At 52.5% G+C, this 27,252-nt stretch overlaps 2 protein-coding genes across 12 annotated transcripts; both read right to left on the bottom strand.

Annotated features, from left to right (window-relative positions):
• Nucleotides 1–1,563: 1,563 nt before the first annotated feature.
• LOC142065662 (bile salt-activated lipase-like) lies at nucleotides 1,564–8,463 on the bottom strand. Of its 4 annotated transcripts, none has more exons than XM_075112053.1 (11): nucleotides 8,244–8,463; nucleotides 7,107–7,257; nucleotides 6,545–6,667; nucleotides 6,000–6,197; nucleotides 5,769–5,899; nucleotides 5,198–5,305; nucleotides 4,859–4,976; nucleotides 3,799–3,985; nucleotides 3,053–3,256; nucleotides 2,348–2,545; nucleotides 1,564–1,833 (listed from the first exon to the last, which is right to left on the bottom strand). In XM_075112053.1, exons 3-11 carry the CDS (start codon nucleotides 6,630–6,632, stop codon nucleotides 1,623–1,625), a joined length of 1,443 nt encoding a protein of 480 aa, XP_074968154.1. In that variant the 5' UTR covers nucleotides 6,633–6,667; nucleotides 7,107–7,257; nucleotides 8,244–8,463; the 3' UTR covers nucleotides 1,564–1,622. The 4 variants fall into 4 exon arrangements, with proteins under 4 accessions (XP_074968154.1, XP_074968155.1, XP_074968153.1 ...); XM_075112054.1 differs by lacking the exon at nucleotides 8,244–8,463 and adding an exon at nucleotides 7,760–7,939; XM_075112052.1 differs by lacking the exon at nucleotides 7,107–7,257 and having other exon boundaries at nucleotides 8,244–8,383.
• LOC142065660 (bile salt-activated lipase-like) lies at nucleotides 8,441–25,874 on the bottom strand. 8 transcript variants are annotated; one of them, XM_075112043.1, is made up of 13 exons: nucleotides 25,653–25,874; nucleotides 19,589–19,777; nucleotides 18,582–18,970; nucleotides 17,445–17,595; nucleotides 16,883–17,005; nucleotides 16,338–16,535; nucleotides 16,107–16,237; nucleotides 15,536–15,643; nucleotides 15,197–15,314; nucleotides 14,137–14,323; nucleotides 13,391–13,594; nucleotides 12,686–12,883; nucleotides 11,902–12,171 (listed from the first exon to the last, which is right to left on the bottom strand). In XM_075112043.1, the coding sequence occupies exons 5-13, from the start codon at nucleotides 16,968–16,970 to the stop codon at nucleotides 11,961–11,963; spliced, it is 1,443 nt and encodes a 480-aa protein (XP_074968144.1). In that variant the 5' UTR covers nucleotides 16,971–17,005; nucleotides 17,445–17,595; nucleotides 18,582–18,970; nucleotides 19,589–19,777; nucleotides 25,653–25,874; the 3' UTR covers nucleotides 11,902–11,960. The 8 variants fall into 8 exon arrangements, 6 of the variants coding, with proteins under 6 accessions (XP_074968144.1, XP_074968143.1, XP_074968145.1 ...); XM_075112042.1 differs by having other exon boundaries at nucleotides 18,582–18,917; nucleotides 25,653–25,798; XM_075112044.1 differs by lacking the exon at nucleotides 17,445–17,595.
• Nucleotides 25,875–27,252: the final 1,378 nt, after the last annotated feature.

The following is a 27,252-nucleotide window of genomic DNA, read 5'->3' as shown; positions in this document are numbered from 1 at the left end:
GCTCCCCTTCAAGCCCGCGTCGGAGATGGAGCTCCCCAGACCCGCCAGGCCTCTTCCTCGCGGGAAATGGTGCCACTTACCCGACGGAACAGACGCCCCCAGGTTTATTTTCCCCTTCCAGGCCCTGAGCTGGTTTGTGTGCCTGCACGGCAACGAATCGCCGGCTGCTTTGCTGCACATCGTACAGCTGCTGTTATCTCAATTAGACACCTGATATCTGTGCTGTTTAAAACACTGGCTGGATGGCCGGACACAGAGAGTTGTGGAGAACAGAGCTAAATCCAGCTGATGGCCGGTCACGAGCAGCGTTCCCCAGGCCTCAGGGTTGGGCCAGCCTTGTTTAATATCTTTATCAATGATCTGCATGAGGGGATCAAGTGCACCGTCAGTAAGCTTGCAGCTGACACCAAAATGGGCGGGAGCGTCAATCTGCTCGAGGGCAGGAAGGCTCTGCAGAGGGATCTGGACAGGCTGCATCGATGGGCCTAAGTCAACTGTATGAGATTTAACAAGGCCAAGTGCCGAGTCCTGCCCTTGGGTCACACCAACCCCAGGCAACGCCCCAGGCCTGGGGCAGAGAGGCTGGGAAGTGCCCGGCGGAGAAGGCCCTGGGGGTGCTGGCTGACAGCCGGCTGGGCATGAGCCAGCAGTGCCCAGGTGGCCAAGGAGGCCACCAGCCCCCGGGCTTGTGTCAGCACTGGTGTGGCCAGCAGGAGCCGGGCAGGGATGGGGCCCCTGTGCTCGGCCCTGGTGAGGCCTCACCTCGAATGCTGGGCTCAGGTTTGGGCCCCTCGGGACAAGAAGGCCCTTGAGGGGCTGGAGTGTGTCCAGAGAAGGGCAGCGGGGCTGTTGAAGGGTCTGGAGAACAAGGGTGCTGGGGAGCGGCCGAGGGAACTGGGAGTGTTTAGCCTGGAGGAGGCTGAGGGGAGACCTTATCACTCTCTGCAACTGCCTGAAAGGTGTTTGTAGCAAGGTGGGTGTTGATCTCCAAAGTTACTAGCAATAGGACAAGAGGAAATGGCCACAAGTTGCATCAGGGGAGGTTTAGGTTGGATATTAGGAACAATTTCTTTCCTGCAAGAGTGGTCAGGCACTGGAACAGTCTGCCAAGAGAGGTGGGGGAGTCACCATCCCTGGAGGTATTTACACATCTTGTGTAGACGTGGCACCTGGGGACATGGTTTAGGAGACATGGGGGTGTTGGGTTGATGGTTGGAGCTGATCATCTTAGAGGTCCTTTCCAACCTTAATGAGTCTATGATTCCATGCAAGAGCAGGTGGCTGTTTGCCTGGATGGTGATGGTAATGGGGATATCCAGAGGACAGGGCAGGATTGGGCCTGTCCTGCCAGGGGTCACACAGGCAACGAGGAGAAACAAGGCCTGAGCCAAGCAGCTGGCAGAGCAGCCAAGCCACGGCTCTTGGGCATCAGCAGCTTCCCCAGGCCGTTGCTGTGCTCCAGGTCAGGGCAACACCCTTTGCCCAGGGACTGGATGTCACTCACTGCCTAACTTTAATGTTAGGGAGAAAATCCTGTCACACAAAGACACTGAGAAGCTGGAATTGCTCAGCTACAAGCAAGCCTTTAATGAATCAGGCCTATCTTGAAAACGTGTTTTTTCTTAGCTCCACAGAAGTTCGTCGGCCACAGAGACGTTGGCAACCTGCGGCAGACTCTGATACACCGTGTTCCAGAAGGTGACGTACTGAATTTTCAGATCCTGCTTCACGGAGTCCTGGTTCATCTTGCTGTTGATTTCCAGGTAGAAACTGCCTTCTTTGGTGTAGGGCGGCCAGGTTACAGGCACCTTTGAATTCCCTTTGTTGGGATCACTGGCGGAAAAGGAGACAGAAGCTCAGTTTTATCAGGGCAGCTTGTGGATGCGGCAGGGTTTATGGTGTTTGGCAGGGACCCCGTCTGCTCAAGTGATGAGACTTTAAGGGAGTGCAAAGAGAGGGTCTGGCACAGGGACAAGCAATAGCAATTCTGCCTGCTGGGAGCCACTTGCCAGCCTGCAGTCTCCTCCCTTGGTCCCCGCAAGCATCATCCCGGGCTGCAGACAGGGACTTAACTCCTGTCCAAACACCCGGATTTGGAGACAAACGTCATCATTACATGTGAGCAGAGTTCACAAGTTCTGAAAATGCTTCTGCTGTCCCCAGGCGGTCTCTGGATGAGGGGGACCCAGAGCAAACTCCACCGCTGGGAGACATAGAGCCAGGCTAACTAGAGAAGTGGAGGCAGAGGGCACCCCGCTTTTGGGAATTGCTCCCGAGATGTTAATAGGCAAAGGCAGCAGGTTGAAGAGCTGCAGCAAGCCCCAAATGTGGAAGCAGAATCACTCACCCTGTTGTGGCAAAATTGGTCCAGTAAGCAATCATGGCCTCGGAGACAGTCCTGTGCTTGGGCAGGTAGCCCAGGGGGGTGGCGAAGGGTTTCCCAAACACGTACTGCAAGTCGTCAGCATGGTCGGCCCCTACCCACCTCGGGTAGACGGGCATTCGGGATGGCTGGGAGAACAAGTAGCTGTATGTCTTGGCATTCCTGGGGAAATAAAACAGACTTGCTAAGCAGCTGTGAGTGGGGAGCAGAGAAAGGGCTGTAGATCCATAACCACATTCCAAATACTGGCAGAGCGAGTCCTCCAGCCTCGGAAGGTGCTCACGTGCATCTCAGAGGTGCTCTCAGGAGAAAACATCCTTCTGTCTCGCAACTTTCTATCTCCCATTTCTGACTCTCGCCCTAACCCTCGTATCATCCCAACGCCATGGCTCATGGCATCACACGTTGCCAGGATGAAGTCTGCAGTTTTCAAGAAGCAAAATCTTGTTTTTGTGGGAATTTAGAACAAGGTCCCAGCATGACTCCCTTGCAGCATTTGAGAAATAGTGTTTGTACGAGCCAGCCACGTGTAAGTGTGTACTCGGTACAAAAAAGCCTGCCTCCTTCAAGTGCATCTCCCTTAAGGTGCTCCCCAGCCCCCTGTGTGGGAAAGGCAGTGTTTCAGTCCCCAGGCAGGCTCTGGGCTCCTGCCAGGGCTGAGCTGCTCACCGGGCATTCTGCATGTGCAGATTCAATGCCCACTGTGTGGGAACCAGGAAGGTGTAGTCAGTAATCAGGTCCACCACTGTCTTCTTCATGACCTCCTGGTCCGGGTTGCTGCCCCATGCTTGCGTGTAGAGATTGTATGTCATGTTGGCTCCACGCTCACCCCTGTCCACAGTAAGGCCTTTGACCAAATGGTAGAACTCGTCCCTGAAAAGACAAGTAGTATCAACTAATTACAGACCGGCAGCTTCAAGCAGGGCAGGGCTCCTGGAAGCGGATCCCAGCTCCCGCTGATGTTCACACCCGAGCCTGTGGCTAGCAACGGTTTGGTGGAGTAACAGCCAGTGACTTTGTTGCAGGCCTTAGATGGTGGGCATGTGCCTCCCAGCGTTCTGAGCAGAACAGCTTGGCCACAAGCTCCTTTTGTCTGCAAAGAGGTGCCTTATGGGGCGGGCGCCCAGCATGGCCAGCGTGTACCTGCTCTGGACAGACAGCAAGAGGGCTGCCAAGCCTATCGCTGGTGGGAGTTGAGGAACACCTTAAAGGTTGTTCGGAAGGCTTCCCACTAGCTGGTCCTTTCTCTTGAGGGCTCTGACCTGGGAAGGATGCCCGAGGCACCCTGGCGTGGCGTGACATCCTGTTTTGAAGGTACTGCCCTGGCCACTCAGGCCTAAGCCCCGGGAGTTTGGGGGCTACAGTGAAGAGAACCTTCCTCCTGCTAAAGGGTTTTAAGAGCATCCTTCGCTTACGCAGTGATTTTCACAAATGGGCGGTTGATAGCAGGTAAATCAATGCCAGCAAAGATGTGTCCATCCATGTTATTGACCCCAGCGATGTAGTCAATGTCAGCGGCGTTGGCAAAGAGCTTCTCTGGCATGTCTGGGAGGAAGTCTCCATCGACGACAGGAGTGAGGGCGAGTGTGCGAACCAGGGGAGCTGCAGCAGGAGACAAGATGGGAGTCTGTTAAGAGCTGAGAAAAGACACGTGCGTGGCCTGGCATATCACATGGCCCAAGGAACTGTGGCAGGCACAGGCTGAGCTGAAGGAAAGCATGGGTGGTGACTTCAACGTGACCACAGGATCACGTTCAGCAAACCTCGTGCCTGTAGGCGGGGGAGAGGAACAAAAGATCTGCCAGCCAAGTACCAGCAGGTAACATCAACAATTGCTCTCCTCCTTCCCGCAGCCCCTTCCCAAAAAGCCCAGCCAAAGGTAGGGAAGAGCAGAACTTCTCCTCCCCACCCCATCTGGCTGCGCCCACTCATTGCCAGGGCAGCCGGCTCAGGCCAGTGCAGCTGCACAGCAGTGGCTTGGCCACTCCCTGTCCTGAGCAAGGCTAAATACTGCGGCTTTTTACTAGGAGTGTGCGGAGAGCAAGCGGAGGAGAGTCTTCTTGGGAAAGACATTCTCACACGCAGCAAGGGCAGAAGCATCCCCTGCTGCTGTGAGAGGCCTACGCTCCACCCAGCGACCCAAAGGAAAATAGCAGGGTTTCTTGTTCGTCAGCCGTGTTCTGGAATCACTCTTGCTGCTTTCACAGAACAGAAAGCGCAACCAGCTGTTTTGGAGCCAAGGCATGGCCCTTGGGTAACTCCTCTGCCACCGCTGCCACTGCACGACAAAGAGTGGTCACTCAGCACATTGTGCACCTGCCTGCAGCAGGTTAACCGCGAGACCTGTCATTACTGTCCCCTTTGTGAAGGGCCCAAGCATTGCTTCAACACTCCTGGCAGTCACCCCAACATCCCGTCCAAGGCGTGCTGAGCCCTGTGTGGCTGGGAGACCGCAGTATGGCCCGGGGCACTTACCGGGCAGGTTGATCAGCTGCAGGTGGTAGGCCAGCGTCACTGCTTTGGGGTCAGAGACACGCAGGCAGTTGGCCAGATCAGTGCTGTTATCTGTGGGGCACCCCACCTTTTCTGCAATCTGCAGGAGGAGAGAGAGAAACCTCCCAGCATTACTCACTGAAGCCAGGCTTCATCACTGGCTTCACAGAAGCTGAGGTTGGTTCTAATCTCAAAGCAGCATCTCTCCAAAGCGATTGGTTTGGTGGCATGGTTCCTGCCAAACCACCTTGCTAGTGATGCTCTTCTCCAGGGAATTCCTCTCTTTGTTTTCCATTCCCTCCAGCTAGACTTGCACATTACCTTTTTGGCCCAGGCGAGCGGGTCCTTCTGGATGGCCCAGCTGCAGAGACCAACGCCGCTCTGGCTGATGGCTCTCTTGAACAGGCCCTTGTTCTTTGGGGACAGCGTCTGTGGTGCAAAAGAGGAACAAGGGGGTTTTCAGGTAGAAAATCCTGAAGAGACCATCGCCTGCCAGACTTGGCCGAACCCCTCACAGCTTGTGCACCAGGCCCGGGGAAGCTGCCAACTCTCATGCTATTGAAAAGTCTCAGCCGTTAAAAGGTGATACGGTGAGAAGAGGAGCAGAGCATGCTCTGTATGACATGGCAAGTCATGCAAGGAGATGGCAAGTAAATGCTGTCTCACCAGAGGTCCCAAAAGCGAGGACACTCGCCTGCAGTGGTGGGGCTGATTAAGCTGAAGGAGGAGGAGCAGCTACAAAGCAAAGAGGCTGAGCGTTGCTGTCCCTGGGCAGGAGAGGATGTTAATGAGGCGCGTGTGTGGAGGAAAGCAGCAGAGCACCAAGGGGAACATCTCTTCCATTTACAGAGAAGGGAAGTGGCTCTGGTGGGATCCGACAAGGCCAACGCACCTGCAGGGAGACACTAGCGCCACCGGCTGATTCCCCAAAGATGGTGATGTTTTCTGGGTCACCCCCAAAGGCCTTGATATTCCTCTTCACCCAGGCAATAGCCATGTGCTGGTCCTTCAGCCCGTAGTTCCCTGAGCAACAGAGAGCACCCGCCATTGAGCAAAGGCACAGCAAAGCTGGCAGGCTGGGGACCCGTGACAGGGTCCCCTGCAGAGGGAGCAGCTACGGTACCCGGCAAGCTTGCATCTCCGGTGCTCAGGAAGCCCAGGGGCCCCACGCGGTAGTTGACGGTCACCACGATCACGTTGCCGCGCACGGCGATCTCCTCGCCGTCATAGAGGTAGTTATTGAGGAAGTTGGCTCCCTGACTCCCTCCTACAAGGAAGCCGCCGCCATAGATCCAGACCATCACTGGCATGTTGGTAGAGACTGGGAGATGAGGAAGAAAAGCAGTGTGAGCCACCACATGGCTAGAAGGTGCTGCCCATGCGGCCCCACACCCACTTGCTGAGCGTCGCTCCGCCTGGGCACGGACAGACATGATGCTCTGCAAAAGCCTGTGGCCAAGAAAGCCCATGCTCTGTGGAAGAGGCTGACACTCCCAAGAGGCTGCAGCTGAGTGACACTGGCCAACATGGCTCCTGCCTTTCCCTCTGAAAGTCAGTGCTCTTCCAGTTGCCCACTCTGGCAGCACAACTGCTGAGGGATGCTCCACAGCATTTTGTCCACACAAGGCAACTGAGAATCTCCTCCCCAGGCCTCTGCCAAGCACATACCCTGTCTGCGCCCTTGAGGGATCCAGATGTTCAGGTAGAGACAGTCCTCGCTCCCGCGGACATCGGTTTGCATAAGCGTCATCTGCATGCAGCGATTTTTGAACTTTTTTGCATTCAGTGTCCCTGAGAGGGGGCAGAGAAGACAGCAGGTCCGAGTTAGAGGCATCAGCTCCATCCTTTGGTTGCAATCTGTCTGTTCATCCCTCCTCTCCTCCCTGAGCCCAGTGCAGACGCAGTAAAGCCACCCCCACCACTGGGACCCGTCCGAGGGAATGACAAAGCGGGACCCTTTCCCCTGTGAACTAGCTGTGGACAGCGGAGGCATGGCAAGGGGAGATGCAGGTGCCATGCTTTGGTTTTCTTACTTCGCGCGGTTACCTGAGTTGTTTGGGAACCCTCAGACACAGACTCGCATACCCACCATGAGAGTTAGAGCTTTTTTGTAGCACTGCTTAGTAGATGAAAGCAGCAAACAATATACTTGGCTTGTCAATAATGCACTGAAGTGAGAGAAGCGAAAATAAAACCCAAAACTCAAAGGCATTTGAAAGCTGGATCTTACCGTCCCAGCCAGGATGAGGTCTGGGGTCCTGCAGAGTCTTCGGAGGGGCAGCAAAGGGGATCCCTCTGAAGATGTCGATGTATTTCCCAAAGAGTCCCAGTTTTTTACTCTCACCTTCCACAAAACCGCCCTCAGTGTGCACCACACCCAGCTACATGCAGTACCATTGAGAAGAGAAAATCCATTGCACAGTCACGCTTCGTGCCTCAGGCCACCATCCACACCTTGCCTGGCCCGGTCCCCCAGATGGACCCCGTCACAGCTGCCCCCCCCCGCCACCCCTTTGGACCCTTGTGCAAAGCTCACAGGTGGCTGCCGCTGGAGATGCGCCCGTGCAGATGTCCTGCAGGCTGCCCTTTGGAGCAGACACGCAGCAGCAATCCCCCTGCACTCCCAAGGATAAGTGGCAGAAGGTGAGGGCCTGAAGATGTAAAGCAGGCCAGAACTGTGCACACACAGCTGTGCAGGAACCTCTGCAAAAATGCTGGGGAGAGCCTTTGCCATGTTTAGGGCAGGCAAACACCCTGCCCTGGCTCTCACGCTCTGCAGGCCCTCTGTCATGGGCTCCAGACCAGGCGTAGCAGGAGTTTGCTCATGCAGGCAGGAACAGGGAAAATGTCTTACAAATCCCTAACAAGTGCTGTTGTACTTACGGTTGCAGCCCAGGCTACCCCGAGGTAGGAGCACAAGGCAAAGCACAGGGTCACCCACTGAGCCATGGTGAGCGCACACCTGAGGAGCCAGGCCCCAGATGGAGGCGTACACACACACACACACACATATATATATCCCTAGGAACGCAGCTGCATGTCAATGCCGTGACCTGACCTGGCTCTAAGGTAAACCAGCAGAGCCTCTACACACTTGTCCTTCAGTAGGCTGAGGCCAAGCCACGGCTGAGGTAGACTGGCGTCACTGTGTGAGAGCCCTGCAGATGTTGCTTTAGTGACCTCAGGCCAACCCTAAGGAGATATCTCAGTCTAAACTCCAGAGAACATGAAAAAATGCTGAAGCCTTGGGAAGCCTCATGCAAGTGCAGGAGGCTGGAATCATATTAAACCATGCATTGGAGCATATTAGCAGCCACTAATGAGAAACCTCGCACTTGTAACGCACTGGGGAATGCACAACACTCACAGAATGACGCCCGCCAGCAGGCTCTGCAGTCGGTGCAGACGGGTCAGCGGCATCTTAGTGCATGCTCTGCCTTCCCACGCGCTGGGCATGGTGGCTGAACCCTCAGCACTCAAGGAACAAGAGCAGAGATGATTCCATCCAGCAGCAGCCAGGCTGTTCCCTGCGTTCACACATAGCCTGGAATTTCTGTCTCCATTTTGCTTTCGCTCCCATCAGAAGGCCTCCTCATTCTCTTCATCATCCTCATCCTCTCCAGACTCACATGCCAGCTGCTCTTTGCCATCTTCACTGCTTGTTTAACCAAAGCAAGCCCTTCTGCTCGCACAGCATGCCTGGCTGAGAAAGGCAGGGTGGTCTTTGGGATATGCTGACTTTAAAACCCCTTTAGCCTGGGAAGAGGGAGATGTCATGTGATGGTAAGGAATGGATGCCAGCTCTGTCACGGACTTACGAGGTGACCTCAGAAAGCCATTCCCTCAGCTGCCCTCTGCAGAAACAGAGCACGGGAACGCTGTGTCCCAAGGTCTGAGACCTGGTGTCCTGCATGAGATGTAAAGAACCAGGAACACCCAGCTGATGCTCCCTTGCTCTGCCTCCTTGCAGGCTCAGGCCGTCACAAGGGCAGGCGTAGAGGCTTTCCGTGTCATAGGACAAACACGGCAGGGGAGGTGCAGCTGTTCAGGACACAACTATTCCTGTGTCGCTGGCAGAATATGCCACTACAGCCCTACTCATTTGCGAGATTAGAGAACAGAAAAAGCAAATGTGTATTTTGCTACAGGCACAAAGGGCAGCCGATATCGAACTGGAGTGGAACCAAAGGACTGGATTTGCGTTCTGGCCTAATTGCACAGGCCCGTATCTCCCTCATCAACAAGGTTAAACAGGAAACACAATCACAAAACCTTCAGAGAAGCCAGCAGTAGTTACAACCACAACAGTTTGCAGCGAGGTCTGCTGTACGCCACAGTATGGTGCTCAGCCCACCTCAGCAATAAGGCACGTACCTTTCTCAGCTCTTCCTCCACCTTTTTATTCACAGGATTGCTGTACACTTTCTTCCAGGTCTGTACAGCAGCATCCAGGGGTTTAGTTGGGGTTTCTTCATCGTCAAAGGTCACAAACATAGCCTTGTGTGGGCCCTGCTGAGGCCAGCCAGGTTCTCACCAGGCACCTGGGGATTGTTGTAGCCCTCTCTAGAAAAGGGGGAAAAGACTGGGTTTGCTTTCTGCCCGTGGCACACACGGGCTGGTGGCCTTCACGGGTCAAGGCAAAAATGGATGTTTGTGCTCCAGATTTCAGAAGAGAAGGACTCAGGCATGTGAGCAATGGGCTGGTTCACCTTTGGCCCCACCTCCCTACGGATTTTGGAATCACAGACAGGCACCCTAAAAGCCTCTTGTGACACCCCTGAGGAAAGAAATTGTCAAGGAAAAAACCCTGCAAAGCTACACCCAGTAGCACAGTGACACAGGTCCCCTCGACTACCTGACAGAAAACCCTCAGGCAGGTGGCTCCTAATCTGTAGGAAATGTGGTTGCAGCACATAAGGCTTCACCCTCTGCATCTGCTCTACTGTAGTTACTGCAGCTCAGCAGGGAACAGGGACAAGGCAATGGAAACCCATGGAATGAAACAAATGGAACTGCATGGAAACGCAGTTAAGATAACTTTTTTTTTGAAGTGCCATGAAGGACTGCAGTGAGAAAACGAAAGATGTTTCTTGTGGGAGATCTCACAGATTGTTCTTCTGGCAAAACCAGGTGGGGACCAGGAGGGAGCAGGTCCCGTGAACGCTGTCACAGGAACATACGGCATTGACTCCTGCACACTCCCCCTTTGGCTCCAGCCCGTGCAAGCCCCAGGAAGCCAGGCTCACTGCACCCCGCGCTGCAGGTAGCGCGCTGGGGGAGGCACTCGTCTTCAGCAGAGCACCAGGTCCCTCACCTGCCGAGTCCTCAGGTGGACTTTTGCTGAGGTTTCTAGTGTCCAGGCAGTGTCTCAAGACTGCCTGCCTCTGTTGTGCCAAATCAGGAGGCATTAAAGTAGAACAAGGCAGCAGCTTAAACAGGTGATATACCAGAATGACTTATTCAATGCTGCTCTGATGCTTCAGGAACAGAGGTACAAAAGTAACACTGAAGTCACAATGGATTTGAGGCAGCCTCATGTGATGAAAAAGCCTCCTGTGGGTTTATTTTTGCCTTCCAGGCCCTGAGCTCATTCCTGTGCTTGCGTGGCCACGCTTCACTAGCTGCTTTCGTGCACATCATACAGCTGCTGTTATCTCAATTGGACAGTTGTTATCTGTGCTGTTTAAAACACTGCCTGGATGTCCGGACACAGAGAGTTGTGGAGAACAGAGCTAAATCCAGCTGATGGCCGGTCACGAGCAGCGTTCCCCAGGCCTCAGGGTTGGGCCAGCTTTGTTTAATATCTTTATCAATGATCTGCATGAGGGGATCAAGTGCACCATCAGTAAGCTTGCAGATGACACCAAAATGGGCGGGAGCATCAATCTGCTCGAAGGCAGGAAGGCTCTGCAGAGGGATCTGGACAGGCTGCATCGATGGGCCTAAGTCAACTGTATGAGATTTAACAAGGCCAAGTGCCGAGTCCTGCCCTTGGGTCACACCAACCCCAGGCAACGCCCCAGGCCTGGGGCAGAGAGGCTGGGAAGTGCCCGGCGGAGAAGGCCCTGGGGGTGCTGGCTGACAGCCGGCTGGGCATGAGCCAGCAGTGCCCGGGTGGCCAAGGAGGCCACCAGCCCCCGGGCTTGTGTCAGCACTGGTGTGGCCAGCAGGAGCCGGGCAGGGATGGGGCCCCTGTGCTCGGCCCTGGGGAGGCCCCACCTCGAATGCTGGGCTCAGGTTTGGGCCCCTCGGGACAAGAAGGCCCTTGAGGGGCTGGAGTGTGTCCAGAGAAGGGCAGCAAAGCTGTTGAAGGGTCTGGAGAACAAGGGTACTGGGGAGCGGCCGAGGGAACTGGGAGTGTTTAGCCTGGAGAAGAGGAGGCTGAGGGGAGACCTTATCACTCTCTGCAACTGCCTGAAAGGTGTTTGTAGCAAGGTGGGTGTTGATCTCCAAAGTTACTAGCAATAGGACAAGAGGAAATGGCCACAAGTTGCATCAGGGGAGGTTTAGGTTGGATATTAGGAACAATTTCTTTCCTGCAAGAGTGGTCAGGCACTGGAACAGTCTGCCAAGAGAGGTGGGGGAGTCACCATCCCTGGAGGTATTTACACATCTTGTGTAGACGTGGCACCTGGGGACATGGTTTAGGAGACATGGGGGTGTTGGGTTGATGGTTGGAGCTGATCATCTTAGAGGTCCTTTCCAACCTTAATGAGTCTATGATTCCATGCAAGAGCAGGTGGCTGTTTGCCTGGATGGTGATGGTAATGGGGATATCCAGAGGACAGGGCAGGATTGGGCCTGTCCTGCCAGGGGTCACACAGGCAACGAGGAGAAACAAGGCCTGAGCCAAGCAGCTGGCAGAGCAGCCAAGCCACGGCTCTTGGGCATCAGCAGCTTCCCCAGGCCGTTGCTGTGCTCCAGGTCAGGGCAACACCCTTTGCCCAGGGACTGGATGTCACTCACTGCCTAACTTTAATGTTAGGGAGAAAATCCTGTCACACAAAGACACTGAGAAGCTGGAATTGCTCAGCTACAAGCAAGCCTTTAATGAATCAGGCCTATCTTGAAAACGTGTTTTTTCTTAGCTCCACAGAAGTTCGTCGGCCACAGAGACGTTGGCAACCTGCGGCAGACTCTGATACACCGTGTTCCAGAAGGTGACGTACCGAATTTTCAGATCCTGCTTCACGGAGTCCTGGTTCATCTTGCTGTTGATTTCCAGGTAGAAACTGCCTTCTTTGGTGTAGGGCGGCCAGGTTACAGGCACCTTTGAATTCCCTTTGTTGGGATCACTGGCGGAAAAGGAGACAGAAGCTCAGTTTTATCAGGGCAGCTTGTGGATGCGGCAGGGTTTATGGTGTTTGGCAGGGACCCCGTCTGCTCAAGTGATGAGACTTTAAGGGAGTGCAAAGAGAGGGTCTGGCACAGGGACAAGCAATAGCAATTCTGCCTGCTGGGAGCCACTTGCCAGCCTGCAGTCTCCTCCCTTGGTCCCCGCAAGCATCATCCCGGGCTGCAGACAGGGACTTAACTCCTGTCCAAACACCCGGATTTGGAGACAAACGTCATCATTACATGTGAGCAGAGTTCACAAGTTCTGAAAATGCTTCTGCTGTCCCCAGGCGGTCTCTGGATGAGGGGGACCCAGAGCAAACTCCACCGCTGGGAGACATAGAGCCAGGCTAACTAGAGAAGTGGAGGCAGAGGGCACCCCGCTTTTGGGAATTGCTCCCGAGATGTTAATAGGCAAAGGCAGCAGGTTGAAGAGCTGCAGCAAGCCCCAAATGTGGAAGCAGAATCACTCACCCTGTTGTGGCAAAATTGGTCCAGTAAGCAATCATGGCCTCGGAGACAGTCCTGTGCTTGGGCAGGTAGCCCAGGGGGGTGGCGAAGGGTTTCCCAAACACGTACTGCAAGTCGTCAGCATGGTCGGCCCCTACCCACCTCGGGTAGACGGGCATTCGGGATGGCTGGGAGAACAAGTAGCTGTATGTCTTGGCATTCCTGGGGAAATAAAACAGACTTGCTAAGCAGCTGTGAGTGGGGAGCAGAGAAAGGGCTGTAGATCCATAACCACATTCCAAATACTGGCAGAGCGAGTCCTCCAGCCTCGGAAGGTGCTCACGTGCATCTCAGAGGTGCTCTCAGGAGAAAACATCCTTCTGTCTCGCAACTTTCTATCTCCCATTTCTGACTCTCGCCCTAACCCTCGTATCATCCCAACGCCATGGCTCATGGCATCACACGTTGCCAGGATGAAGTCTGCAGTTTTCAAGAAGCAAAATCTTGTTTTTGTGGGAATTTAGAACAAGGTCCCAGCATGACTCCCTTGCAGCATTTGAGAAATAGTGTTTGTACGAGCCAGCCACGTGTAAGTGTGTACTCGGTACAAAAAAGCCTGCCTCCTTCAAGTGCATCTCCCTTAAGGTGCTCCCCAGCCCCCTGTGTGGGAAAGGCAGTGTTTCAGTCCCCAGGCAGGCTCTGGGCTCCTGCCAGGGCTGAGCTGCTCACCGGGCATTCTGCATGTGCAGATTCAATGCCCACTGTGTGGGAACCAGGAAGGTGTAGTCAGTAATCAGGTCCACCACTGTCTTCTTCATGACCTCCTGGTCCGGGTTGCTGCCCCATGCTTGCGTGTAGAGATTGTATGTCATGTTGGCTCCACGCTCACCCCTGTCCACAGTAAGGCCTTTGACCAAATGGTAGAACTCGTCCCTGAAAAGACAAGTAGTATCAACTAATTACAGACCGGCAGCTTCAAGCAGGGCAGGGCTCCTGGAAGCGGATCCCAGCTCCCGCTGATGTTCACACCCGAGCCTGTGGCTAGCAACGGTTTGGTGGAGTAACAGCCAGTGACTTTGTTGCAGGCCTTAGATGGTGGGCATGTGCCTCCCAGCGTTCTGAGCAGAACAGCTTGGCCACAAGCTCCTTTTGTCTGCAAAGAGGTGCCTTATGGGGCGGGCGCCCAGCATGGCCAGCGTGTACCTGCTCTGGACAGACAGCAAGAGGGCTGCCAAGCCTATCGCTGGTGGGAGTTGAGGAACACCTTAAAGGTTGTTCGGAAGGCTTCCCACTAGCTGGTCCTTTCTCTTGAGGGCTCTGACCTGGGAAGGATGCCCGAGGCACCCTGGCGTGGCGTGACATCCTGTTTTGAAGGTACTGCCCTGGCCACTCAGGCCTAAGCCCCGGGAGTTTGGGGGCTACAGTGAAGAGAACCTTCCTCCTGCTAAAGGGTTTTAAGAGCATCCTTCGCTTACGCAGTGATTTTCACAAATGGGCGGTTGATAGCAGGTAAATCAATGCCAGCAAAGATGTGTCCATCCATGTTATTGACCCCAGCGATGTAGTCAATGTCAGCGGCGTTGGCAAAGAGCTTCTCTGGCATGTCTGGGAGGAAGTCTCCATCGACGACAGGAGTGAGGGCGAGTGTGCGAACCAGGGGAGCTGCAGCAGGAGACAAGATGGGAGTCTGTTAAGAGCTGAGAAAAGACACGTGCGTGGCCTGGCATATCACATGGCCCAAGGAACTGTGGCAGGCACAGGCTGAGCTGAAGGAAAGCATGGGTGGTGACTTCAACGTGACCACAGGATCACGTTCAGCAAACCTCGTGCCTGTAGGCGGGGGAGAGGAACAAAAGATCTGCCAGCCAAGTACCAGCAGGTAACATCAACAATTGCTCTCCTCCTTCCCGCAGCCCCTTCCCAAAAAGCCCAGCCAAAGGTAGGGAAGAGCAGAACTTCTCCTCCCCACCCCATCTGGCTGCACCCACTCATTGCCAGGGCAGCCGGCTCAGGCCAGTGCAGCTGCACAGCAGTGGCTTGGCCACTCCCTGTCCTGAGCAAGGCTAAATACTGCGGCTTTTTACTAGGAGTGTGCGGAGAGCAAGCGGAGGAGAGTCTTCTTGGGAAAGACATTCTCACACGCAGCAAGGGCAGAAGCATCCCCTGCTGCTGTGAGAGGCCTACGCTCCACCCAGCGACCCAAAGGAAAATAGCAGGGTTTCTTGTTCGTCAGCCGTGTTCTGGAATCACTCTTGCTGCTTTCACAGAACAGAAAGCGCAACCAGCTGTTTTGGAGCCAAGGCATGGCCCTTGGGTAACTCCTCTGCCACCGCTGCCACTGCACGACAAAGAGTGGTCACTCAGCACATTGTGCACCTGCCTGCAGCAGGTTAACCGCGAGACCTGTCATTACTGTCCCCTTTGTGAAGGGCCCAAGCATTGCTTCAACACTCCTGGCAGTCACCCCAACATCCCGTCCAAGGCGTGCTGAGCCCTGTGTGGCTGGGAGACCGCAGTATGGCCCGGGGCACTTACCGGGCAGGTTGATCAGCTGCAGGTGGTAGGCCAGCGTCACTGCTTTGGGGTCGGTGACACGCAGGCAGTTGGCCAAGGTGGTCGTGTTGTCTGTGGGGCACCCCACCTTTTCTGCAATCTGCAGGAGGAGAGAGAGAAACCTCCCAGCATTACTCACTGAAGCCAGGCTTCATCACTGGCTTCACAGAAGCTGAGGTTGGTTCTAATCTCAAAGCAGCATCTCTCCAAAGTGATTGGTTTGGTGGCATGGTTCCTGCCAAACCACCTTGCTAGTGATGCTCTTCTCCAGGGAATTCCTCTCTTTGTTTTCCATTCCCTCCAGCTAGACTTGCACATTACCTTTTTGGCCCAGGCGAGCGGGTCCTTCTGGATGGCCCAGCTGCAGAGACCAACGCCGCTCTGGCTGATGGCTCTCTTGAACAGGCCCTTGTTCTTTGGGGACAGCGTCTGTGGTGCAAAAGAGGAACAAGGGGGTTTTCAGGTAGAAAATCCTGAAGAGACCATCGCCTGCCAGACTTGGCCGAACCCCTCACAGCTTGTGCACCAGGCCCGGGGAAGCTGCCAACTCTCATGCTATTGAAAAGTCTCAGCCGTTAAAAGGTGATACGGTGAGAAGAGGAGCAGAGCATGCTCTGTATGACATGGCAAGTCATGCAAGGAGATGGCAAGTAAATGCTGTCTCACCAGAGGTCCCAAAAGCGAGGACACTCGCCTGCAGTGGTGGGGCTGATTAAGCTGAAGGAGGAGGAGCAGCTACAAAGCAAAGAGGCTGAGCGTTGCTGTCCCTGGGCAGGAGAGGATGTTAATGAGGCGCGTGTGTGGAGGAAAGCAGCAGAGCACCAAGGGGAACATCTCTTCCATTTACAGAGAAGGGAAGTGGCTCTGGTGGGATCCGACAAGGCCAACGCACCTGCAGGGAGACACTAGCGCCACCGGCTGATTCCCCAAAGATGGTGATGTTTTCTGGGTCACCCCCAAAGGCCTTGATATTCCTCTTCACCCAGGCAATAGCCATGTGCTGGTCCTTCAGCCCGTAGTTCCCTGAGCAACAGAGAGCACCCGCCATTGAGCAAAGGCACAGCAAAGCTGGCAGGCTGGGGACCCGTGACAGGGTCCCCTGCAGAGGGAGCAGCTACGGTACCCGGCAAGCTTGCATCTCCGGTGCTCAGGAAGCCCAGGGGCCCCACGCGGTAGTTGACGGTCACCACGATCACGTTGCCGCGCACGGCGATCTCCTCGCCGTCATAGAGGTAGTTATTGAGGAAGTTGGCTCCCTGACTCCCTCCTACAAGGAAGCCGCCGCCATAGATCCAGACCATCACTGGCATGTTGGTAGAGACTGGGAGATGAGGAAGAAAAGCAGTGTGAGCCACCACATGGCTAGAAGGTGCTGCCCATGCGGCCCCACACCCACTTGCTGAGCGTCGCTCCGCCTGGGCACGGACAGACATGATGCTCTGCAAAAGCCTGTGGCCAAGAAAGCCCATGCTCTGTGGAAGAGGCTGACACTCCCAAGAGGCTGCAGCTGAGTGACACTGGCCAACATGGCTCCTGCCTTTCCCTCTGAAAGTCAGTGCTCTTCCAGTTGCCCACTCTGGCAGCACAACTGCTGAGGGATGCTCCACAGCATTTTGTCCACACAAGGCAACTGAGAATCTCCTCCCCAGGCCTCTGCCAAGCACATACCCTGTCTGCGCCCTTGAGGGATCCAGATGTTCAGGTAGAGACAGTCCTCGCTCCCGCGGACATCGGTTTGCATAAGCGTCATCTGCATGCAGCGATTTTTGAACTTTTTTGCATTCAGTGTCCCTGAGAGGGGGCAGAGAAGACAGCAGGTCCGAGTTAGAGGCATCAGCTCCATCCTTTGGTTGCAATCTGTCTGTTCATCCCTCCTCTCCTCCCTGAGCCCAGTGCAGACGCAGTAAAGCCACCCCCACCACTGGGACCCGTCCGAGGGAATGACAAAGCGGGACCCTTTCCCCTGTGAACTAGCTGTGGACAGCGGAGGCATGGCAAGGGGAGATGCAGGTGCCATGCTTTGGTTTTCTTACTTCGCGCGGTTACCTGAGTTGTTTGGGAACCCTCAGACACAGACTCGCATACCCACCATGAGAGTTAGAGCTTTTTTGTAGCACTGCTTAGTAGATGAAAGCAGCAAACAATATACTTGGCTTGTCAATAATGCACTGAAGTGAGAGAAGCGAAAATAAAACCCAAAACTCAAAGGCATTTGAAAGCTGGATCTTACCGTCCCAGCCAGGATGAGGTTTGGGGTCTTCCAGCCTCTTCGGAGGGGCAGCAAAGGGGATCCCTCTGAAGATGTCGATGTATTTCCCAAAGAGTCCCAGTTTTTTACTCTCACCTTCCACAAAACCGCCCTCAGTGTGCACCACACCCAGCTACGTGCAGTACCATTGAGAAGAGAAAATCCATTGCACAGTCACGCTTCGTGCCTCAGGCCACCATCCACACCTTGCCTGGCCCGGTCCCCCAGATGGACCCCGTCACAGCTGCCCCCCCCCGCCACCCCTTTGGACCCTTGTGCAAAGCTCACAGGTGGCTGCCGCTGGAGATGCGCCCGTGCAGATGTCCTGCAGGCTGCCCTTTGGAGCAGACACGCAGCAGCAATCCCCCTGCACTCCCAAGGATAAGTGGCAGAAGGTGAGGGCCTGAAGATGTAAAGCAGGCCAGAACTGTGCACACACAGCTGTGCAGGAACCTCTGCAAAAATGCTGGGGAGAGCCTTTGCCATGTTTAGGGCAGGCAAACACCCTGCCCTGGCTCTCACGCTCTGCAGGCCCTCTGTCATGGGCTCCAGACCAGGCGTAGCAGGAGTTTGCTCATGCAGGCAGGAACAGGGAAAATGTCTTACAAATCCCTAACAAGTGCTGTTGTACTTACGGTTGCAGCCCAGGCTACCCCGAGGTAGGAGCACAAGGCAAAGCACAGGGTCACCCACTGAGCCATGGTGAGCGCACACCTGAGGAGCCAGGCCCCAGATGGAGGCATACACACACACACACACACATATATATATCCCTAGGAACGCAGCTGCATGTCAATGCCGTGACCTGACCTGGCTCTAAGGTAAACCAGCAGAGCCTCTACACACTTGTCCTTCAGTAGGCTGAGGCCAAGCCACGGCTGAGGTAGACTGGCGTCACTGTGTGAGAGCCCTGCAGATGTTGCTTTAGTGACCTCAGGCCAACCCTAAGGAGATATCTCAGTCTAAACTCCAGAGAACATGAAAAAATGCTGAAGCCTTGGGAAGCCTCATGCAAGTGCAGGAGGCTGGAATCATATTAAACCATGCATTGGAGCATATTAGCAGCCACTAATGAGAAACCTCGCACTTGTAACGCACTGGGGAATGCACAACACTCACAGAATGACGCCCGCCAGCAGGCTCTGCAGTCGGTGCAGACGGGTCAGCGGCATCTTAGTGCATGCTCTGCCTTCCCACGCGCTGGGCATGGTGGCTGAACCCTCAGCACTCAAGGAACAAGAGCAGAGATGATTCCATCCAGCAGCAGCCAGGCTGTTCCCTGCGTTCACACATAGCCTGGAATTTCTGTCTCCATTTTGCTTTCGCTCCCATCAGAAGTCCTCCTCATTCTCTTCATCATCCTCATCCTCTCCAGACTCACATGCCAGCTGCTCTTTGCCATCTTCACTGCTTGTTTAACCAAAGCAAGCCCTTCTGCTCGCACAGCATGCCTGGCTGAGAAAGGCAGGGTGGTCTTTGGGATATGCTGACTTTAAAACCCCTTTAGCCTGGGAAGAGGGAGATGTCATGTGATGGTAAGGAATGGATGCCAGCTCTGTCACGGACTTACGAGGTGACCTCAGAAAGCCATTCCCTCAGCTGCCCTCTGCAGAAACAGAGCACGGGAACGCTGTGTCCCAAGGTCTGAGACCTGGTGTCCTGCATGAGATGTAAAGAACCAGGAACACCCAGCTGATGCTCCCTTGCTCTGCCTCCTTGCAGGCTCAGGCCGTCACAAGGGCAGGCGTAGAGGCTTTCCGTGTCATAGGACAAACACGGCAGGGGAGGTGCAGCTGTTCAGGACACAACTATTCCTGTGTCGCTGGCAGAATATGCCACTACAGCCCTACTCATTTGCGAGATTAGAGAACAGAAAAAGCAAATGTGTATTTTGCTACAGGCACAAAGGGCAGCCGATATCGAACTGGAGTGGAACCAAAGGACTGGATTTGCGTTCTGGCCTAATTGCACAGGCCCGTATCTCCCTCATCAACAAGGTTAAACAGGAAACACAATCACAAAACCTTCAGAGAAGCCAGCAGTAGTTACAACCACAACAGTTTGCAGCGAGGTCTGCTGTACGCCACAGTATGGTGCTCAGCCCACCTCAGCAATAAGGCACGTACCTTTCTCAGCTCTTCCTCCACCTTTTTATTCACAGGATTGCTGTACACTTTCTTCCAGGTCTGTACAGCAGCATCCAGGGGTTTAGTTGGGGTTTCTTCATCGTCAAAGGTCACAAACATAGCCTTGTGTGGGCCCTGCTGAGGCCAGCCAGGTTCTCACCAGGCACCTGGGGATTGTTGTAGCCCTCTCTAGAAAAGGGGGAAAAGACTGGGTTTGCTTTCTGCCCGTGGCACACACGGGCTGGTGGCCTTCACGGGTCAAGGCAAAAATGGATGTTTGTGCTCCAGATTTCAGAAGAGAAGGACTCAGGCATGTGAGCAATGGGCTGGTTCACCTTTGGCCCCACCTCCCTACGGATTTTGGAATCACAGACAGGCACCCTAAAAGCCTCTTGTGACACCCCTGAGGAAAGAAATTGTCAAGGAAGAAACCCTGCAAAGCTACACCCAGTAGCACAGTGACACAGGTCCCCTCGACTACCTGACAGAAAACCCTCAGGCAGGTGGCTCCTAATCTGTAGGAAATGTGGTTGCAGCACATAAGGCTTCACCCTCTGCATCTGCTCTACTGTAGTTACTGCAGCTCAGCAGGGAACAGGGACAAGGCAATGGAAACCCATGGAATGAAACAAATGGAACTGCATGGAAACGCAGTTAAGATAACTTTTTTTTTGAAGTGCCATGAAGGACTGCAGTGAGAAAACGAAAGATGTTTCTTGTGGGAGATCTCACAGATTGTTCTTCTGGCAAAACCAGGTGGGGGCCAGGAGGGAGCAGGTCCCGTGAGCGCCGTCACAGGAACATACGGCATTGACTCCTGCACACTCCCCCTTTGGCTCCAGCCCGTGCAAGCCCCAGGAAGCCAGGCTCACTGCACCCCGCGCTGCAGGTAGCGTGCTGGGGGAGGCACTCGTCTTCAGCAGAGCACCAGGTCCCTCACCTGCCGAGTCCTCAGGTGGACTTTTGCTGAGGTTTCTAGTGTCCAGGCAGTGTCTCAAGACTGCCTGCCTCTGTTGTGCCAAATCAGGAGGCATTAAAGTAGAACAAGGCAGCAGCTTAAACAGGTGAATTTCTCCATTCCATCTCTTCCCCATGCAAACAACCTCCCCTGCCCATGAGCTCCACCTTTCCTATGGGTACCCTGAGCACAGCAGCCGGGACATGCGGGACAGCTCCAGCACAGCCAAGTCCTGCACCCTCACCATCATCTAGTCCTTCAGTCAGGGGTTTTGGTATGTCTGGGGGGGTGTGTGTTTGTGTCTTAGACTTGCAGCCACTGCTGTTCCACCTGCTCACCCCAGCAGGGTGGGCAATGGGTGTGTTCATTCTGTGAGAGCCCCGGGAAGGGGCAAAAATGCCTGCCCCAAACACCCAGGAACCATGATCCAGCCTCATTCCCCAAGGCAATGACCTGTCTGAGAAATTGTGATTCAAGAAAGTTTAAATATGCACTGTTTTCAGCCTGTAGGGTGCAGTAGTACTGCATTTTCAGCTTAAAAACTGTAATTCTCTTGGCTCTGCCACTGGAGCCCTAAGATCACAGCTGAGTATTGTTAGACTTGAGAGGAAACCCCCAAACCTGTTAAAGCAGGTGGCAGCACTGCACAGGGAAATACTTATAAGGGAGAATGCCCTAGCATCATTTATCTATGGTTTATATGGGTTTAGCTCCCTGGGTGAGCTTGGGAGGTGGTCCTCTGGCTTATGCTGTGGTTGCTTCCTTTGTGTTTCCTGGTCAAGAGCAGCAGGTGCTGTAAGTATGTATGTACACCAAGACTGTCCTCCCTCTGTGAGCCCTCGGAGAGGGGGCATGGTGGTTTTGTGAGGTGTAAGTTGTTGGTGAGGTGAATACATAAATATTCACAGAGAATATACCAACCCACAGCAAGGTAAGTCAGTCCTGCTTAGCTGTACTTTATTGTCAAAACATTGATCTCTGTGCTGGTTAGTGAGGTAAACCAGGAAGAGTATAAAAGCAATATGAGACTAAAGTCAGCCTTGGTTTATCCATCTACAATACATATACACACAGTTCCTGAGCTCCTCTTCCTTTTGTGCTTATTTTTTGTCTTGCATTTAAGCTAGTGGAAGGCTGTATCTGTCTCACAGATATTAGAGGACCCACTGGTCTGAGAGATTCCACAAACATGGCATAAGCTCTCCGTAAATTGCAAACACCCTTATTTTCGTTAGGATTTCATGGCATTCCTGGAAGATTGAGCTCTGACTGGAGTGTCTGGGCTGAATGCCATTAGGGGAAATACTACATCTCCTAGCCAAAGTCTGGGTGAAGTTTCTTCTTTGCTTTCTATTCTATAGACTGTGTACCATAATCTGTTAAGCTGATACTGTGTTCTACCTCAAGAGTAGTTACAGCAGGAAACAAAAAGTTTATGGAAAAATATGATACAGTGGCCAAAACTGTCAGAAGTTAAAACTGCCCTCTGCCATGCCTTAGATACCAAATGATGCAGAATCTTTTTCAGGAACAGTGTTGTCCAAAATGCTTGATAATGGGCTTCCAAACTATTGAAAATCTTGGGTATTCTGGGGAGCAGAAACTCCTTCTGGAAGTAGGGCGCTTGGTGGAACTTTGTTTCAGTGTTAACTGGAATGGACTATTCAGCTCTCAGCTACACCCGTAAAAACTCCTATCTGCCCTGTGCAATGCCCAGATATTGGAGGGCAGAATATGCTTCATTTCCTTCCACATTGTGTTCTCTTTTATTGTTAGCAATTTCCACGGTGTAAAGACTCCAAATTACGGCCTTGTTTTTCATGTTATTATTGCCCTTCCTCCAAAAACAAGTCTTTGCCAGGCCTTTCAGTCCTTGGATCATGCAACTTCACCAGCTTTATCTCCCTCCTTTAAGCCGCAGTTTTTCCCCGCTCATCTTTGTAATCTGACATTGAGATTTGTTCACTTGTGTGCTTGTTTTTCTCCTCAAAGAAGATTTGCTGAATCACTGGGGAGGAGGCAAGAGCTCTAGAGGCAGCTGGTGGCCTGTGATAAAACCACGGCCACATCCAGTCTTCAGGGTTTGCAGATGACAGCCCTTCAGTTGAAGCCCTGAGTCATATTCCCTTCTGAGCTAAGATTGCTGGGGACTTTGGGATTGAGGAAGTAGGGCTAAGGAGGTGATGCCCCCAAAATATAAATTACTGATCCTGACAACCACAAGACTCTTGTTGTATTTCCTTCAAAATTTATAATGATGCTGTGAGAGAACTTGCAGACTAGGGGTGAAATCCTGCTGACTGTTATATATTGTGCCCACTTCAGTGGGAGCACATAGTTAAGAAAATAGGGATTTGGCTTGAAATAGGTCATGGTATGTAGTAGCTGCTTCCAGACATGCAGTAGCAAGGTGTAGTGTTAGCAAAGATGTGCCAGGGCTCTGAGGCATTCACATGCCTGTTTATTTGGAGACGATACACCAAATTCCACTGGTACAACTTATGCAGCTGTTGTCATCACAACGGGTCTGAATTTTGCCCACTGCCTAACGATCAAAATACGAGCTGGGAGCTAAAATGCCTTCATTCATTTCTTAGGTCTTTCACTCACTCTCTATATGACCTTGTGTTACTTTCTCTCTCTCCCTGGCTCTTGGTTGCCTTGCTGTAAAACAGGGATAAGATGTTTCCATCTTTGTGGAGCATTCTGAAGTCTTTAGGCAGAATGCGCTATTTAAATGCAAAGTATCATCAGTATTTCTGAGTCCTCCAACACCACTGTTGTGACACTATGCAGAAGGCACACAGGCATGGCTCCCTGACTTGCTAGCTAAACAGTTCCTTACATTCCAGTTAAGATGACAACCTGAAGCTGTCCCGCGTGCATTCACTCTGAAACCAAAGACCTTCTCCAGCTCTGCCCTTAATGTAAGGCACTAGAAAACTCGTTTCATACATATTTTTATAAGTATCTTCTAGAACTCAGAAATAAAATGATACTTTTCCTACAAACAGAGTTTTAACTTGGGATGTTCTACTTAAAGTTATACTTCAAGAAGGTAAGATAGAAAGTTGGTGAAGAAGCAAGTCTGGAAGTCCAGGTGACCTGACTTCCATTTCTAGCGTCCTACTCAATTTTGGGCAAATATTTTAAAGTGAGAAATGCATATCACGTTGGCAGGTCACACAGAGACTTTGCTTTGATGCTTTATGCATCTTCTGCAGGATTTTTCACAATGCTGGGTGCTGTTCCAGTGTAAAATTACTGTGCATGTGCAGTAATTCTGCCTTGCTCTGTAGATCTCAAAGCATGTCCATGTTATCCCTACTTTGCAGATGGGAAACCTGAGGCAGGGAGAGGGACAGTGACTGGCTCAGATCAGCTGACAATGGCAAACCCAGGAATACAATCCTCTTCCTTTGAATTTTGAGTCTCATAGCGTTTTCCATGATGCTACAATATCAGAAAATGCAGCTGCAGTTCCTGGACTCTTTTCCAGGTGCTGTCACACCTGGGTGTCCACTGAGCCTGATTGGTTTCCAATGAAGCTACTACAGGCTGGATCTAAATAAGGAGCTGGGGCAGGGACGTCTGACTGACACACTGGTTCACCATGCCCACACTCTCAGGATGGAGCCCTTTCAAGAACAGGAATGCTCCATCATCTCTGACTTCCCCTTCCCCAACTGAGACAAGAGATAACTTCTATTTTATAAAGAGAAGAAACCAGTGGATTTGACCACTGCCAAAAATCCCACCAAAGCTCCTAATATAGAAGGGTCTGGAATGTAAGATAAAGACCCATTCCTTTAAATTTATTCAAAAGGAAGGCAGAATCAATGGGGTAGGGTTTTTTAACTCCTCATTCGTCATGAGGAAGCCTTGAACCTCAGAATTCTGTTGACCAGTGCTGAATGTGGCTGTTGTATTTAGAACTTGCTTAGGACCCCCTGATGCATGTAGGAATTAAACAGCTTAGAGGTTGCTGGTGGCCTGGAGAAGAGTAGATTATGGGTTGGAGCAGAAACAGCTGTGAGAAATTTGGCCTGAGAGTAGTGCAGAAACCACAGGGGTGTGACTCATCTCATGTAACTAGATGTCTAGAGATACTAGGCTCCCCTTCTCTTCAGTGAGAGAAGTAGGTGCATTGGAGGCATGGCTTCTGTCCTGTTTTAGATATGTGCTTTAGGAAGAGGAAAATTGCTGCCTAGATATGTTACTTACCAGAAACGGAGCCTTTGAGTGACTAGCTTGCATTGGAGGTATCCTGGCCTATATCGCTGCTGCAGAAGGTTTCCTGCCTCATACCCCATGGAGGACTTGGGACAGCACTTGCAGCCAAGTGTGAACACATCCTCCCAGCACAGGGTCAGGGTTTGCACTGGGGCCAGCTCTCCATAAAATCCCCTCATATAGGCAGGACACAAGTCACCAGCTTGAACCCAGCCAAAGACCCAAAGGTAGGCTGGATGCAGAATGACAGCTGTCTGTATGGTCTAGTACTAAATGAAGTGTTGAAGCTGCTGATCCGATGCTGGTGCTATCCCACACAGCACATCCTCAGCAAGGAAAACAAGCAGAGGATGTGCCATGCGGGAATCGTATTACCCTCCCTGTCATGTCTGAGATATACAGACAGGGAGCTTGCACAGGCTGTGCTTGTCCAAGAAAGCTCGTCCAAATGTAGGAGAGTCTCTCTGCTATGATCTTCAGCTGTATTGATCTGGTTATTGCTGCCCTAGGATAAGTGTGGAGGGGTATTTGCTGGCCCATACTCTTGCAGCTCAGATGGCGATGGTCAGGTTTTTCCTCTTTTATTCACTTAGGGATTTTTTTACTATTTTACAGAAACAGTAATGGGAAAATACACCAAAGCTTAGTGGCTAGTGTTACTTTGAAATGCTAGATTCCCTTCCCAAACCTAGGGAAGGCAGCATGGGGGAGAGCTGCTGCTCTGGGCACTGAACAGTGGCAGCTCGCTCAGTAAGTATCTGAATTGTTTGCTGTAAATCTGACTCCCTGCTCACCAGTGTTCCTAATAAAACCTACCCGGTGCATTCCCTCAGGCCCCTATGTTCGCATTTGCAACTCTCATGCCGCACTTACCAGGGTTATTTGCATGGATGGTGGCTCCCTGTTGATGCCTGGGTGGCAGAAGGGAAGGGCTGACAGGCCTTTCCTGCCAATCTGTCTGTTGTTCAGATGAAGTGGTTGGAAAGTGCTCACTCTCCAGTTCCCTCTTTGGCTCAGGCACACTGATAAGACATGGGCTGTCCTATCTTGCCCTGGGAGCTGTTCCTCCTCCCTAACAGGCCCGCTTCACTGGCTGACAGTTAGCAGCCGGCAGTGCTTGATAAACTTATCAGACCAAAGCTAAGCCCAGTGCATGCTCAGCTCCTCCCCAGCCTCAGATTTCCCCATTCCTGGGGACTCTTTGCTCTCTGCCTGCCTTGCCATCTGGTACGGTGAACACAGATCACCCTTGGGCCAGCAGGTCAGAATCAGCCTCAAGACCAGATTGAAAAATGCTCGTATCGAAGCAGCGCCTTTAAAATGAGGGTCAAGTGGGATGTTCATAGCATCCCTATCCAGCTCTGTCTCCCTCCTTGGAATGTTATTCACTAGTGGAAATGCTGCTCATGTCTGGTTTATCTTCTCTGTGTTTCTGCTTGCCTTGTGTCTCCACTTGTTTGGTGATTTAGTGGTTTTAACGTGGGGGTCTCGCAGCGCACATTTGGAGGATTTCTTTCTAAGCCAGTTACAAAATTAAATTGCTTTGCTGAATTAAGTTTCTATCACTCGTTATTAGTATTGCAGTAGCACTTAGGTGCTCCAGCAGAGGTCAAGGCTCCATTGTGCAAGGTGCTGTATATAGAAGATAAGCAGGGGCAGTGCTGTTCCTGACTATCTTACTGTTGAAATAAACAAGTGAAATGAAGGGGAGAGGGGGAATTATTATCCTCCTCTCACAGATGGGGTGAAGCTTTCTGTGAGCTTCATAGTGTGCCGAACAACTTCAGAAATCCAGCGCTCATGTCTTGCTGGAGGTCGTGCAGGAAACATGGCAGATCTCAAGTCTCAGTTCAGAGTTGCACCCTTAAGATCAGTGTGTGTCCATGGTGACTGTTAGTTGAAAGATGGTGGGTCAGGAATTCTGCAGGATTCTGTATTTTCTTAGATCTCAACCAGCACAGAGACAACTGACTGCTTTAACTATCTTTGACTAATTTCGGTGTGGCTGTTCTGGGTTGTCTCCTCTGTGTGGATGTGCTCTTCTAGGGCAAAAGTGGAAAAACATCTCTTCTTTGAGCAGAATATGTGATAAAAAATAGTTTGTGGTGTACTTCTTTTATTCTGTAGCAGCTTTGCAGGTCAGGCTCCCTGTCTGTTCCCAGGTTAGGCCCTTAACAGCAGGCAGGAATGTTTGCCCTATGCAAGGAAACATGTATGCAGCCATTTCTGCGAGATTGTCTAATGCCTTCAGGTTTCCCCTTGTATGCCATGTTGATGGGCTAGAACTAACCTGCTGGTGTGTCCCCATCACCTACAACTGCATGGCCCTGGAGGAACGACCTGCTGCGAGGACAAGGGACTCTGCTCTTATCTTTTTTCACTGAAAACGCTTTGTCATGAAGTCTAGAGCGGGAAGCAGTGGGTCTCAGCAAATAACTTTTTTTCCAATACAACTTGTACCCACTGGAGCCTG

This window comes from Phalacrocorax aristotelis, chromosome 17 (genome assembly GCF_949628215.1).
Source record: "Phalacrocorax aristotelis chromosome 17, bGulAri2.1, whole genome shotgun sequence".
Taxonomy (NCBI): Eukaryota; Metazoa; Chordata; class Aves; order Suliformes; family Phalacrocoracidae; genus Phalacrocorax; species Phalacrocorax aristotelis.
The sequence above is the reverse complement of the archived record's forward strand: the minus strand, read 5'-3'. Positions and strand labels throughout refer to the sequence as shown.

What these genes read in the sequence shown, in the direction of transcription:
- LOC142065662 (XM_075112051.1), bottom strand. Translation starts at nt 6,893, where the DNA reads ATGGCACCTGCATCTCCCCTTGCCATGCCTCCGCTGTCCACAGCTAGT. An exon ending in CGCTCGCCTGGGCCAAAAAG is followed by an intron (nt 4,977 to 5,197) that starts GTAATGTGCAAG and finishes CTCCTCCTGCAG; the next exon opens with ATTGCAGAAAAGGTGGGGTG. An exon ending in CTGCACATGCAGAATGCCCG is followed by an intron (nt 2,546 to 3,052) that starts GTGAGCAGCTCA and finishes TTATTTCCCCAG; the next exon opens with GAATGCCAAGACATACAGCT.
- LOC142065660 (XM_075112047.1), bottom strand. Translation starts at nt 18,205, where the DNA reads ATGCCTCCATCTGGGGCCTGGCTCCTCAGGTGTGCGCTCACCATGGCT. An exon ending in CGGAGATGCAAGCTTGCCGG is followed by an intron (nt 16,238 to 16,337) that starts GTACCGTAGCTG and finishes TCTGTTGCTCAG; the next exon opens with GGAACTACGGGCTGAAGGAC. An exon ending in CTGCACATGCAGAATGCCCG is followed by an intron (nt 12,884 to 13,390) that starts GTGAGCAGCTCA and finishes TTATTTCCCCAG; the next exon opens with GAATGCCAAGACATACAGCT.